This window comes from Magnolia sinica, chromosome 19 (genome assembly GCF_029962835.1).
Source record: "Magnolia sinica isolate HGM2019 chromosome 19, MsV1, whole genome shotgun sequence".
Lineage (NCBI taxonomy): Eukaryota > Viridiplantae > Streptophyta > Magnoliopsida > Magnoliales > Magnoliaceae > Magnolia > Magnolia sinica.
The window spans coordinates 48,532,618-48,547,309 of NC_080591.1; the positions used below are offsets into that span (position 1 = coordinate 48,532,618).

Genomic DNA, 14,692 nt, shown 5'->3' on the forward strand with positions numbered 1-14,692 from the left:
AATATTTCTCCATTCCTTAAAATTTTCACCAATTTTCTAAAATAAGTAAGAGTGAGAGAGAGAGAGAGAGAGAGAGAGAGAGAGAGTGAGAGAGGAAGGGAAATGTGATCTTGGTAGGCCACCATCAACTCCATCAATCCATCTCAACCATCTATCTTGATCATCAAGGTGAGTACGCCCCTCACATTTTTCTTCCCTTGTTTCCTTGATTTCTTTCCCATGTGGTGTAGGTGTAAGGACCTACAAAAGATTAGAACCCCAAGTGAAGATGATGAGCCACCCAATGGTGTGTATGGCTTAAGAACACAAATAACAACACTTGGAAGTTTTGTGGGAACATTGATCATGGACCCACCAAGATATCGGCCAGCCAGCCAACCTGCTCATAAGGTCACAAAGACCTAGATGGGGGATCACACAAATGTCAAGTTGATTAGAATGGATGGGGCCCACGGTGGCGCCCATTGTAATGTTTGTATGCCATCAAAACTGTCCATGGTTGGGATGCCACTAGGTGCAAACCCCTACCCACCACACAATGGGAAATAGTGTGAGGAGGATACTCATCATCGATTTTGAAGTAGCCCACCCTAGTTCATTGCCATCCAACTTGTTGATAAAAGAAAACTAGACCTAGGTGATAAGAAAATAGGGAAAGAGATGGGTCTCAAGTATACGTGCTAGGGACCCACCTACCTTTTGGGTTCCCTTTTACCTGTTCGGTCTGCCCTGGACTGGTGGACTCCACCATGGTGTTTATTAGTCATCCAAATAGTTCATAGGGTCACTGGGACTAGGATGAAGGGACCATACAAATTTCAGCACTATCTAAGTTACGGAGCCACCGTAATCTTTAGTTGTCATCTAAACCATCCATTCGCTGGGACGCACTGGGGTGGTCAGCCCCTCACACACATATACTCCTACCCACCAACCATACACACCAATATGCACATATAATAAAATGGTATTAAATAAATAAATGAAGAAGGAGAAGAAAGAAGCTTGGAGGAGGCACTACACCAAAATTGTCTAACTGATACGGTTCAGATTTTGGTTCAGAAACGGCTTTAAGCCGTTCCTGATTTGAAACGGTATGCAACCGTACTAGATTCATTGTGTTATACATTGTTCTTTTCACTGTTTTCTTGGTGTGCCCTAATTGAGTGTTAGATTTTCTTATTTCTTCTTATTTTATTTTATTGTTTTATTTTGAAACAGATGGACGAAATGAATTTGATTAAAAACCTCTGAGTGGACCCCTCAAGGCCCAAGAGACACATTGCTCTATATCTACAACAACTACCGATGGGTTTTAACCCTTTTCTTATGCCAGAAGCCCTAACTTCCTCATTTCGCATCTCCATCTACATCGTCGTCTCTGTCTCCTTCTTCATCTCCCTCTCTCAATCTCCCTCTCTATCAATCTTCCGATCTCAACCCTCTCTCTCGATCTCCCTCTCACTCTCCCTCCTTCTCTCTCGATCTCCATCTCCCTCGATCTCCCTCTCTTGATCTCAACCCTCTCTTTTGATCTCCCTCTCCCATTCTCAACCCTCTCTCTCGATCTCCCTCTCTAGGAGCTAGGAAGTTGAATTTTCTCTCGAGGTTCACCAAGAACAAGCTTAGTCTCAAATAGAAGTCGACAATCGGAGTCGAGTTCGCATGGCATAGCTTGAACATCAATGGGAAGCTCATCAAAGCTTAGATTTGGTATACGACATGGTAAGAGAGGTGATCGTCTTTAATAATGTGTATGTAAAATGTGGTCAGATCAATGATGCATGCATACCATTTGATAAAATGCTTTTATGGTTTTCTTTTATAATTTTATTTTGTGGGTAGATCTTCGGCCTTGGATATTTGTAGTGTCCTTGGGCTCGAGCTTGTACAAAGCGGGGCCATGGTTTTGTAATCCAGACAGTTGATAGGATGGGTTCCACCATTTATAGCTCCACGCCTCAAGAATCCCCTTTGATGAGACATACCTGATCCATTTGTTAATGGCCTGCTCAGTGATGTTCTCCCTTCAATGGAGAAGGCCGAAGGTTAGATGGATGGATTCTTCTATTACAGGAGATTTTTGTGTCAAGGTTCATTCCATGGAAAAGGCCAAAGATTGGAACGCTAGGATCTTCTAGTCTGGGAGTTGCTCGTGTCCATGTTCATGTTGGGTCCATCAGATCAATGGTCTAGATAATTGAATTTGGGCATCTTTGAATGCTAAACCAATCCTCTAGCACAATGTCATTGATTCCTTGTTAGATATATTGTGTTTCTTCTGTTTAATGTTTGATGATTTCTGGAAATCCATTGTTTTTATGGGTATTAGAGATTTCTATAAGGTTTCTGTTTAACATTAGATTGTTTGTGGTCCTTTAAAAAAGAACAAAAAAAAGAACAAAGAAAAGGTGGATTGTTGAAAATTCAAAGATCTCTCTTTTGTTGTTGAGAGACTTCTCTGTATTTTCATCTTCAATGTTCGTTTATATATATTAAAAAAAAATTACAAGTTTTTCAGTTATCATTGGTGGCATTAGAGGTTTTCCCCTTTTTTGTGTCTAATGTTACATGGATCATGTTTAATTCCATGTTTCTCTGTTTTTATTGGTGGATATTTGAGAGTTCTGTATTTTTGAATTTAATATCATAGGGGTTGTTCTTCTAAAAATAATATCATAGGAGTTGTTACCTTTAAAAAAAAAAAGAAAAAGAAAAGAAAAGAAAAGAAAAAACTCAGATGATCTATGGAAGTTCCATTATTTTCGTGTTTTTGATGGTAGGTATTGGATATTACCATGTTTTTTACCCTCTTTGTTATGTGCATCATAGATTTCTGTGTTTTTTTTTTTTTCCAGTTCTATTATTTATATGGGTTGTAGGGAAGCCTGTTTTCTAGAGATTTTTGTATTTTTCTGTTTCATGTTAGATTGGTTTATTTGATGTTAGATTGGTTGTAGAAAATTTCCTTTCCATAATTTTATCAACAACTACTAATGATATCTTATTTTTTATTAGGTTGGCTTTAGAGATATCTCGAAACTAATTCTTATTCAATTGGCATAAATGGATCTAATTTTTTCTGTTTCATGTTAGATTTTTTTGTTTGATGTTTAGATTAGTTGTTGAAAATTTCCTTTCCATAATTTTATCAACAACTACTAATGATATCTTATTTTTTTATTAGGTTGGCTTTAGAGATATCTCTAATCTAATTCTTGTTCGATTGGCATAAATGGATCCAATGGGTGAAGAACAATTAGATTATGAGGATGATGAATATGGGGGAAGTCAGAAACTACAGTTTCAAGGTAGCGGAGCGATCTCTGCACTTGCCGATGAGGAGCTAATGGGGGAAAATGATGAGTATGATGATCTTTACAATGATGTGAATGTTGGTGAGGGTTTCATGGTAAGGGACCCTATGACTTTGGTACAGTTCATCGATGAAGAACTTATAAAGCTTTACATCTGTCCAAATGATATGGGTTTGATTAAATTGATCGGAATTCCTTCTCAATTTTGTGATTAAGCCTATGGTGTCTCTTCAGTGCTTATTCCATTATTCATAAATAATTCATACCCATTATTTTTTATTTTCGTATCAAATGCAGGTCATCTACAATGTTTCTCACTGTACATGTACAATTGGATGAGTTTACTGCTCCTAACCATGAATTTCCAAATTAACTGAAGCTTCAGGAATGTTTGTTGAAATTCATTAATTGTTACTAAAATGGCTGATCGATTGTGGAGGATTGAGTAAAAATACATCAAACTACTTTTAAGAAAGAAGAAAGAAACGCTGCCTTGAATGTACTTAGTGAAGTTTGGCTGTGGCAGATTGTTTCTTGTAATTCTTAGTTACTGATTATATTCCCGTCTGTATATAGTATTGTATGTATGAAACAATTTTGCTCGTTCATTCCAAAAATGAGCATTAACTTATATTTCATTGTTTATAATTCATTTACGGTTGTAGGACATCATCCAGGAGCAAATAACGAGGGTGTTGTTGGAGCGCCTAATTGTCAACCAACCCCATCCCTGGGGTCTTCTCATCACTTTCATTAATCTTCAATGTTCAAAGAAGATGGAAGTTGTTGTAGTTAATTTTTTTTCCTCTTGTTTTCCTTTGAATACAGCTTCTTCATGAAATGTTCGACAACTAAGGTAAGTAGGAACCTTTTAGCATTCTGAAACTTGGGTACCAGATACACAAGTGAATTGAATTTTGAAAATTCAGTAATATCATTCTAGTTGTTGCAATTCAATCCGATCTACATTTGGGCACTCATTAGATCTACATTTGGGTACTCATTATTATTATTATTATTTGGGGGTAGGGGGGTATACTCATGTTGATCCAAAGAAGGTCAATTGTGGGGCATATTTTTATTAATTTGAATCTTTTTATTGATAGTACTATTGATGTGGTATTTGTATGATTTTGTTAGATATAGGATTTCAAGTCTCCTCTTTTAGTTTTTCATGTTGGCAAATGGGCCCAGCCAGACTGGGCCATATCATATCCAAAAATAAAAACACTTTTTGCCTACTTTTGAGGTTTTTATGATTCCACTGGCATGTTATTTCTATTCCCAGTCAGGGCGATTAGTTATAGATGATAGGTTATGCTTTAAACTTCATTGATGTAGTGAAAAATAAGAGTTTCCTTGGTATTTCATTGTAGATTTTAATCAGTCTCCACCATTCACATTACACATTTCAGCTCAATTGAACTATAAAAATTTGTACATGCTCATCATTCAGGCACAATAGATTCTCATGTTACATCTAGTTATTCATTGTCAAGAAATATATAGTTTGGTAGATAGAATCAGACTAAGAATGCTAGATATTGACATGTTTGTGGATAATTTGAACAGTGTTGGTTGTCTACTTACGAAAGGGCCAAAGGCATACCGGGTACTTCAAAATGAATTGGTTCTTATCCAACTATTAACTTATAGACACTCACACCTTTACCTATATATAAAATGATTGGTTTGAACTTCTACAAGATCAACCTATATATAAAATGGCTGGTTTGAACTTCTAGACACTCACACCTTTACCTATATATAAAATGACTGGTTTGAACTTCTACAAGATCAACCAGCTATAGAGGATTTGGTGAACCTTAGGCTATCAAAGGTAATTAAATGACATCATTTGCAGTAAAGAACTGTAAGGTTGGAGCTACCATGCTATATTCATGCAATATACCCATCAATCTGTTTAGCTTGGGAAGCTGTATTTGCCGTGTTACTGTTTATCGAGGAGGAGATCAGAGATGAACACTTCTTACATTAAGGTTCTTCATCTTCATATTATTAGTCCAGTGTTAATTTCTGGTGCAAAATCCACTTTCAAATCAGCAAATGGTCCTATTATTTTCATGAATATAGAATCTAGTCTTTCCAAATCATATTGATGCTCCCTCACTATGGTATCATGCTCCTTTCAGCCATGTTGTAGAATGAAGTTGGATGGTTTAATGAAGAGGAGAACAGTGCAGACACATTATCAGTTTGCTTGGGAATTGATGCCACGTTTGTTTGTGTTAGAAATCTGTTATTGTATTTCTGGTTGGATGCTACAATCTGAAATCCCTCTCTCCATTGTTTTCCAATGGAAAAACTTTCTTCCAAGGCATGTAATTCATTAAGTGAATGCATGCGATTGATGGCAGATGGTGGAACATTTGAACTTGGCATTGTTGAACTTTTAGTGTCAAACTTATCTATCATTGAATAGTTCTAATATGATATAATAGTCACTGAAATTCCTGTTATGTACATGGAAATAATGTGTGGCTATTTAAGATCTGATAAATGAACTGGGTAAATTATAGATGGTAGTTTGGAATCCTCATGATTCATTTGTTGTATATTTCAGGTTATGTGAAGGTGGGGAGCTCTTAGATAGAATACTTTTCAGGTGATTCTTTGCTGATTATGTTTATTAAATTCTATCATCATGGTTTCATTGCATTCAAACATGAAGTCAAAAGAATCAATCTTGAAGCCTTTGGAATGGACTATTGTGTAGTTTAATGAGGCTTATGGGGCTAGATTTTTTTCATGATTTGTGTAAGGGTGCATTTGGTTGCACCAAATGTCATGAAACATTTTTTATCATTGGGGCTAGATTTTTCTAGTAGGATAGAATCCTAGTGGGGAGTGCGTTTTTACTGCTTCAAGATCTGCAACTATAAAATATGTCAAGTGAACTATTGTTGAAGAATTGGTTGGTTCTTTCCTTCACTTGGTCCTTTCCAATGCCTCTATTGTCTATTAATTGTTCTACCTTTGATATAGGAGCTCCATTCAGAGGGGATCTCTCTCTTTGGTAAGGTTGTCTGCATGTATGGTCATCATGCTTTTCATGTATTCATAGTAATAGGGATGGAAGATCTTCTCTCTGCTTCCTCCTTAAATTAGATTGTGTATGGAGGCATGAAGAATGTGGTTCCGTGGGTTTCAAAGGTGTATCTAGGAGAAGGTGTTGAAATTTTTTATTTATGTAAACCTCATTTTTGTTCAGGGAAAAAAAACTTTCATACCATATTTCAAAGGAGAAGAATTAAATGGCTGTGCTTACCAACTTTTCTTTTCTTTTCTTTTTCTTTCTTTCTTTCTTTCCTTTTTCCTTTCACAATATTCACTTTATTCTAAGAAGCAGGTGTACAATGGCTTTGATGTTTTTGCACCCTTGTACTTAATTAAACTTGCAGCAAGCCTTGTCTTATATGGTCTTGGGCCCATCCAACACGATGAACTGCACCAGCAAGATGACCCCAAATATTTGGCTACTGTAGTTGGCTGTAGGGAGCTTTTTAGGTGATCTGTTGAACTTGTTAATTCCTCAGATTTCTGTCTAATGTTTGGCTCCCTGATTTTTGGACTCTTATTCCTATTTAGGTGGTTAAAGGAGTTCAACTATGCCCTACAAATTTGTAAAACAAATTTCATTACGTAAAGTGCAAACCGTGTATCATAAATAAAATTTAACGGTCTGACTATTAGGAACATCTAAATGACGAAAAGATTTACTAGAAGAACCATGTAGACTTCTAAATTAGCTCTATCAAGCATTATTTGGCTATGGATATCTTTCTGATCTAGTCCTTAAAAAACGTAGGTATTTTCTCCCTTAAATATTAAAATATATTGTAAAAGATATAATTTACCAACTGACATTGTGAGAACATTGGCTTACTAGAATTATGTACACTTCTAACTAGCTTTGTCAAGCATTAATTTCTTTCTGATCTATTATTGCTTAAAATATGCAGGTGTTCTTTCTGATCCGTTATGAGAACAGTAGTTTCTCTTCTTCTCTTCTCCATTTCCTTCTGCTCTTGATTTGCAGCCATGTCTTTCCGAATGGTAACATTCTTCTGATCCTTAATTTGCTAGATATTTCCTTGTTGAGAAATTATGTTCTTTTATATTTGACTTCTTTTAGTATCTGTATTAGTTCTTTTTTTTTTCTTTAGAATTTCATGTTTTTGTTGTTGATACAAAATGGTTTTGTTTCTGTGTTTGAATTTAGAAATTTGTTGGCCAAAAGTAACTACCAAACTTGTTTTCATCATTGTTAATGTAAATAACTTCAGAGTCCAATACTGTATTCTAACAATATTATTCTCATGTTTTGCTAATTTCCTTTGGGTATTTGTTCCCTTTCTTCAGGGACTTGCATTACCACAAAAGAATGCCTATTGAATACAAATCGAAACCCAACAATGAGTAAGGAACAAATAGAGGATGAACCGAAGATGTATCTTGGGGTCAGAAAGGTTATTTGGTTGCCTCGAGGATTGTTTGGTATGTCTTACTGCTCATCGTACCCATATCTTTTAAGTCTATATTTGTGTACTTCTTTTGAAACTGCAGATTTTACTTATGCTAATCTTCTAGTTATGATTTTGCATGTCGCCTTTGACATGGTACTCATCAAATCCTGCAGAAATATATAGAAATGATGAATTTTCTTTTTCTTTTCCTTTCTGGGTGTGTGGGCATATTATACACGTTTCTTTTAGTGGAGGCAATTGGAAGGACTCTATTCGAGAAACAAGACGTCACTTCCTATTGCATATTGTGTGCAAAGTTCTATGATGGGCCAAACTGATACCAGATGTTGAGTACAAGTGAACTCATAATACTCCTTCAGCAAATTCCTGTTACATATTGATGTACATAAATATGAGTGTATTTATAAAAATTAATTTATGGGTCCTCTTTTCTTGGAGCCAGGAATTCCTCCTCATGTGCACACATCATACTCCAGATTTCACTACATTAGATTGCTCATGTTAATTGCTTTTTCTTTCCAACTTGGTCATCTTTTAGCTCTGCATCTTCCCCCTCGGACCTTCAATACATTTAACTCATGTTATACCTTTGCTATTTTCAAAAGTCAAATCAGCCTTTTTCGTTCATTCTTTGTCCTGAAAGGTTACCTCATTGAGATCATAGTTCTAAAACTCACTAATTTGACTTGAAACTTGGCTGACTCAACTTGACTTTGCAAGATTTTGAGACGAATCCTTTGAGACTGACCCATCCTGGAGTCAAGAAGACTCGTAGAGTTGACTTTCAAACTCAGTCGACTCTATGCGACTTGCAGTGACTTGAGCTGAGTCACTCAGAATGTGAAACTGTAGTTCATAAAATTAGTAAATGGCTTAGTGCAAGATTCAAACTCACCACCTCTAAGGGTGAAGTGATCCCCTCTACCACTAGACTCCACAAACCTTTACTGTTCAGCAGCAATTTCTGTCATTTCTATCATTTCAAATTCATTATCGGTTGAAGATCAGATATTTACCCTTGATTTTAACTAATAACCCACTACTTCTGCTATCAATACTTTTGCGGCTGAACACTGTCAAATATTCCTGCTTTGACTATAGACTAGTTCACTATAAACACTATGAATTCTTTTCTATTATGCCAGTTTTATATTCTGTTATGTTGTGTTTCTACAATTTTAAATAGATTTTCTGTAGTATCCTTTCAGGTAGGTGTTTGAATATGCTTCTATGAGAGTAATTTCTTTGTAATTTCTTCTAAAGTCAATACAATTTTAAATAGAATGATGAATGACTCTTGAGATGATCACTGGTCGTTTCAACCTTCTAATATCAATCAACCAATATGAAATCTGCAATTTTAAATTATCAATTCCTATTTTTATATAGACTAAATACCTTGAAAAGTCATAAATAGAATAAATTAACAAATAGTACCAAGCACAGAGAACTTGAAAATTTTCAATGTCGTAATACATGTAGTTTATTTACCTTGTTCATGTAACCTTGTATTCTATATTCTGTAGTTAATAGTATACATGGTCTTTAAATTTCATTTTCTCTTCATTTTTATTTTTCTTCAAGAAAAATGAAAAAGAAAAGAAAAGTAATGCATCATCTCATGCAAGTCTTGCTGAACTCAATCAGCTAACTTGGTTTTTGCTTGGGGCATGTAAGTATCTGACATCAGATACTTGGATGTAATTGACTTGGATGCAATCTACTAACTCCATGCATTTCGAAGTTCAACTGTGATAATAGCATGGGTTGCCAATGGGTGTACTAGTGTCAAAATGGATGTAGTGAGGCATAGTCCAATGGAGTACATTACAAATGCCACATCTAAGCTAATTCAAGACAAATTTTAAGTGTTCAAGGTGCAGACTTTGGAGCTATGCATCAAATTGGAAAATTAATTTGTGACAAGAATATGTTGAACTTCTAATGAAAGGTTTTAGACCTTATAATTTATGTCCTTCATTTGGCCATTTGGTAGTGTCAAAGAGCATAATTGAAGGATTGTCCTCGACACAACTATAATTATTAGGTCTTGACTATTGAGTGGCATTGGATCTATTAACGTTTCTCCACCTACACAGTCATAGAAGCTAAGAGCCCCAGTTCTAAGTTGTCTTAAGCTCAACAGCAGCAGCAGGTGTGCATTCTCTCCATTTTTCACTCCTATTTGTATTTTTGATGATTTTCTTTATCTTTTATGTGCTTTACTAAGCTTTTTTAACCATTGCTTGGCACAAGCATTTTATATGCTAGGCTAGGACAAGCCCCACAACCATCTGGTGATCCAGATAATCCATGGGGTCTTTCTCTTATTGGACGGGCCACACCCAGAAAATTGCATAGATTGAACAATGATACCCATGTGATTTCTAGACTTTCCCCTATTGATGCTTGTAAATATTGTTTTCTATCATTTGTTCTTAGGACACTTAATCCAATGTTTAAGATTACCTTGTAGTGAAATTTTAATATTGTGGCCCATTCATGGCAGGGTATGCCATCTTAACTTTGAATCTATTTTTCATATTGTTCTACTTGATGTTTGATCTGTAAAATCTGTACAGTGGCTGGAGCAAGCTGCAGACCCATCCTAGGAAGTAGTTATAAAATCATTACTTATTGCAAGAGATGCTATGCTCGAGATCAGATTTCATATGCAACTGATGAGACAGGCAACAGGCTTTTTTCATTTTTGCTCTAGTGTTATTCATAAATTGCACTTTGTTCCCTTTGATTAGCCAATACTGAACTTTAACAAATAGATTTGCTAGCATTTTTTGCCATCTTCGCAAAGCTATAATTTAAAGTGCTAGCCTTTACTGTAGCTTATTTTGTAAATTTGATTTTGCAATGAAACATCTTTAAGCACATTATTTTCTTATGTTTTTCTTTGGATTAATCTCTATTTTGATCGAATGCAATAATTTTTGTTAATTTATTTCCCTTGACCCTAAATTTTTATGTGTTTATTAGGGTTTAAAATTGTTCCTAAAATTCCGCCCTAAAATCTGACCGTTGGCAACATTAAACCGTTCCTAAAATGTGATTGTTGGCACTAGAACGGTTTAAAACCGTTCCTAAAATCTGTTCTCTAAAATTTGAAACGGTACCCAAAATGGTTATGAACCGTTCCAGTTTTTTCGTGATGCCTCATTTAGGAACGGTTTGAAACTGTTCCTAAATGACGATTTTGGTGTAGTGAGGTGATGTCCTCTGGACTTGCAACGTCCAGAGAGGGATGTCCTTGTCCTCCTTTAAGCACATCATACTGTGGGGCTTAACATGGCTACACCATGATGCATGTGCTAAATCCATACCGTCCATACATCTTCCTAGCCCCGGCTATCGCATGGGCTTCTAAAAAATCAGGCTAATCACAAGCTCTGGTAGGCCACACCACTTAGACGATGGGATTTGAGCATTTATTGTTAAAATTATTTCAGGGGCCATCTTAATAATGTGAGGTAAATCCATACCATCCATCTCATTCTACTAGTTCACTTTCAGTGGGCCAACCTAAAGAAAAACAAAACTAAACTTGTCTAAATTTTATATGAAATTGGTGGGCAGAAATGTCCACCGTCAAACCCCTTTTAAAGGTTACGAAAATATTTATTTACAATCCATCCTATAGCAGAGATATTCCACTGGAAATAATAATAATACTAATAGTAATAATAATGATAATAATACTAATAGGGTAATGTCCAGCTATAGTTACCATTACAAGCCATCGTCATATATGTCCCTTATCCAGGCCGTTCATTTGGTGAATCTCATCTAGGACCACCATGATGTATGGGTATCACATCTACACCATCCATTCATTTGACATCTCGTTATAAGGGATTAAACCCAAAAATCACAACAAGTACAATTTTCAAGTGGACCGCATAGTGCAGGTAAAACGTCACCGTAAAAGAAAAACTCTGCTGACCTATTTTGATATAAATGGACCCCACTTCCATGGATTGAGCCATCAGATCAGTGAGATCTATATCTCAAGAGGATTACCTATAGGTAAGCAGTGTTGGTTGAATGTCCACATTTGGATCGTGTGATCATGTGGTGCATGGACAACCTAAAATTGAAGTAAAATATGATGTATGTGTAGCCCATACTGTATGGTCATGTGGCCTATGTGTACTTGTGATTTGTATGATATCTTGAATCATGTGAAATTGTGTTGTGTGTGCGGTCAGACCAAAATTGTGTGGGATTGGTTTGCTGCCCTAGATTACCTAATTATATAACTAGTGCACAGCCCTTCACCACTTGGCACTTTGGTTAGAGTGTGGCCCTAAGTAGTAGGATCATATGACATGTGTTTAAACCCTTAAACTTTTTCAATTATAACAATGCATAGACGCTAGTGGTGTGAGGGTGCCATATACGTGTTTGACCCCTTAATCATGTGGGCATGTGACATATGTATGGCCACCTAATCATATGCAATTGTGGAGTATATGTAGTCATCTAACCGTATGAATGTGAAATGCACACAAGGCCAACTAACTACATGAAATCAGGTGGCATTGGTGGCTACCTAATGATATGACCACGTGCTTATGGGAATAGCCATGGTCACCTCAACCATGAACAATCGGGTTGTACATGCAGATTTTCTTAATCATGAGAATTATGATATAGGTTGGATTATACAACTTGATAATCGAGTGGTCCTCAACTCGGTATTGTGACACGAATATGATCCCTACATTCAACTCACTAATAAAGCAGAAGTAAGGACTGCTAAACTATATGCGATGTGATTAAATGTGGCCCTTGGTCCGTTCATCATGTGACACTAAACCCGAATTATTAGCCATGTGAAGTGTGGGGCGGTTGTTACCTGAGACTTAGCATAATTAGTGTAGCCTTGTATTCGTGTGTAGGATTATGATTGTCTAATTATGTTTGGATATTTTGAAATATGGACACTAGATCATGATATTAATTGTATATATATTAAACTATGTGAAATTGTGGTACTAACCGCCTGACCATGTGAAAGTTTAATAAAGCGGTTGTCCCATTATGTGAGCTATGGTGTAGTGAAAGCAAGTAACCATCTGACCTTAAATCCTTTATTATGGCAAGTAGAGTGACATTTGAGTGGCCACTTAACCATATGGACTTTTAATAATAGAGTGGCCACAGGACCATGTAGGCATACGAGAATTGTGTGATCACTCTAGACTCGTGGACTATGTCGATGGTGTAATCTCCTGGGTATTTGAACTTAGGACATGTGTTGTCAGGCCCATGTCCTAGTGACCGTTCCGTTCCTTAGGGTTCCTTAGTCCTCCCGATCAAATTTCGGTGACCTGCCACCTGTAGATTGCATTTGTACATGACCCTAATCTTGTAATCCTGAGCAGTTTTGACCTGAGACCTATGCCAATATGACCATGCCATCTCCGCGGTTCCGACGTCGAGTCTCGTGCGCCAATCCGATGCCTAGATCATAAGTTGTGGGCCACGCATGATTCTGGCCATTAATCGCATAATTGTGGGACCTACCTATCCTGATTGCACATTTTCCTAGGCCATATGAGGATGACCTCACCCTACCTACCTACCTACCTACCTATCTATCCTAGCCACCCTACCCCCTAGCCCATTATTATTCTTCTTCCCCATGTCTTACACCACCATCATTGCCTAGCTAAAATAGCTAGGCAATCATTTCTCTCTCTCTCTTTCTCCCTCTCTCTTATCTCTCTCTCTTTCCTTTCTTTCTCATTTGTCCATTGCTAGCAACCTCCAACCCTCCATGAGAGCTCCAAAATTCCAGCCCTTTGCAAACTCTCCACCCCCAAATCTAACCCTCAAAAATCAATCTCAACCCTTCAATCTCAGCCCTTGGGGCATTGGAAGCTATAGGTGGAAGAAGAAGGAGAAGTTAGAGAGGTGGGTGCTTTTCTAGGATTGGATTTGTGTTTTCTTGCATAAATTTTCTAATTTTTCTAGCATGAGGCAACTACGACCCACCAATCAATGGTGAGGATCCTACCTTGACCTCTAGGTGTGGCGAATGGCCCACCTTAGCTTGCATGCATGAGTCCATGGTGGGGCCATTCTCCATAGACCCCAACATGATGTTTGATTTGATTTTCTAGTGCAAGAAGGCCACCTGGGCCTGATTTATGTGGTGGGAATAGGATTTTCCCCCACCAGATTTTTTTTTATCTATGGCCCACCTATTTTGGGCCCCATTGATGTATGTTGTGGATTCTAGAGGGGCCTATAGTGGCGGGGCCCCTCCATCACACGGCCTCTCTCTTCTTCTCTCTCTCTCTCTCTCTCTCTCTTTCTCTCTCTCTCCCTTTCCCTTGATAATGATGATGATGTGTGTGTGTGGCCCACCTGATGTGATTAAACCCAAGTTGTCCAGATTTTTCTGAGCATCTAGTTGGTGGAGCTCACCTTGTTGTCCACTGCTGGACAGGTTTGGATGAATGCAACCACAAATATCAGCTTTGTTTAAAGCTGCTGGTGGGTCCCACGCATGTGGACACACCTCATGCATATGATGAAATCTGGACCGCCCATCAGCTGGACAGCTAGTAGCTAGATGCCGTAAAGACGTCAACAAATTCTATGGGTCGATCATGAGGTATGAGATATATCCATACCGCCCGTCTATTTTTCTGATGGGTGGGACCCACCCACATGTGTAGCACGTGTGGGGCGGGGCCCACCTTTGATACATGTATTATATATCTACACTGTCTGTCCATTTTTAGGACGGTGGGATGTCCCAGCAACTAAGCTGCCTTCGACGTCAGCAAGTTAGGTGGCCCCATCACGATGTATGTGTTGTATCAAAACCGTCCATCCTTTTCA

General features: G+C 37.3%; 2 protein-coding genes across 2 annotated transcripts in view; both read left to right on the forward strand.

Annotated features, from left to right (window-relative positions):
- Window positions 1–1,538: 1,538 nt before the first annotated feature.
- LOC131234608 (uncharacterized) lies at window positions 1,539–4,156 on the forward strand. Its single transcript, XM_058231541.1, has 3 exons — window positions 1,539–1,734; window positions 3,188–3,412; window positions 3,983–4,156. The coding sequence occupies exons 2-3, from the start codon at window positions 3,236–3,238 to the stop codon at window positions 4,154–4,156; spliced, it is 351 nt and encodes a 116-aa protein (XP_058087524.1). The 5' UTR covers window positions 1,539–1,734; window positions 3,188–3,235.
- A 695-nt stretch (window positions 4,157–4,851) lies between these two features.
- LOC131234609 (uncharacterized) overlaps window positions 4,852–14,692 on the forward strand; it is a 54,695-nt gene continuing 44,854 nt past the window's right edge. Inside the window, exons 1-4 of the mRNA XM_058231542.1 lie at window positions 4,852–4,929; window positions 7,301–7,394; window positions 7,701–7,835; window positions 7,905–7,957. Coding sequence (XP_058087525.1) covers window positions 4,852–4,929; window positions 7,301–7,394; window positions 7,701–7,835; window positions 7,905–7,957 — 360 coding nt within the window. The remainder of the gene's footprint in view (window positions 4,930–7,300; window positions 7,395–7,700; window positions 7,836–7,904; window positions 7,958–14,692) is intronic.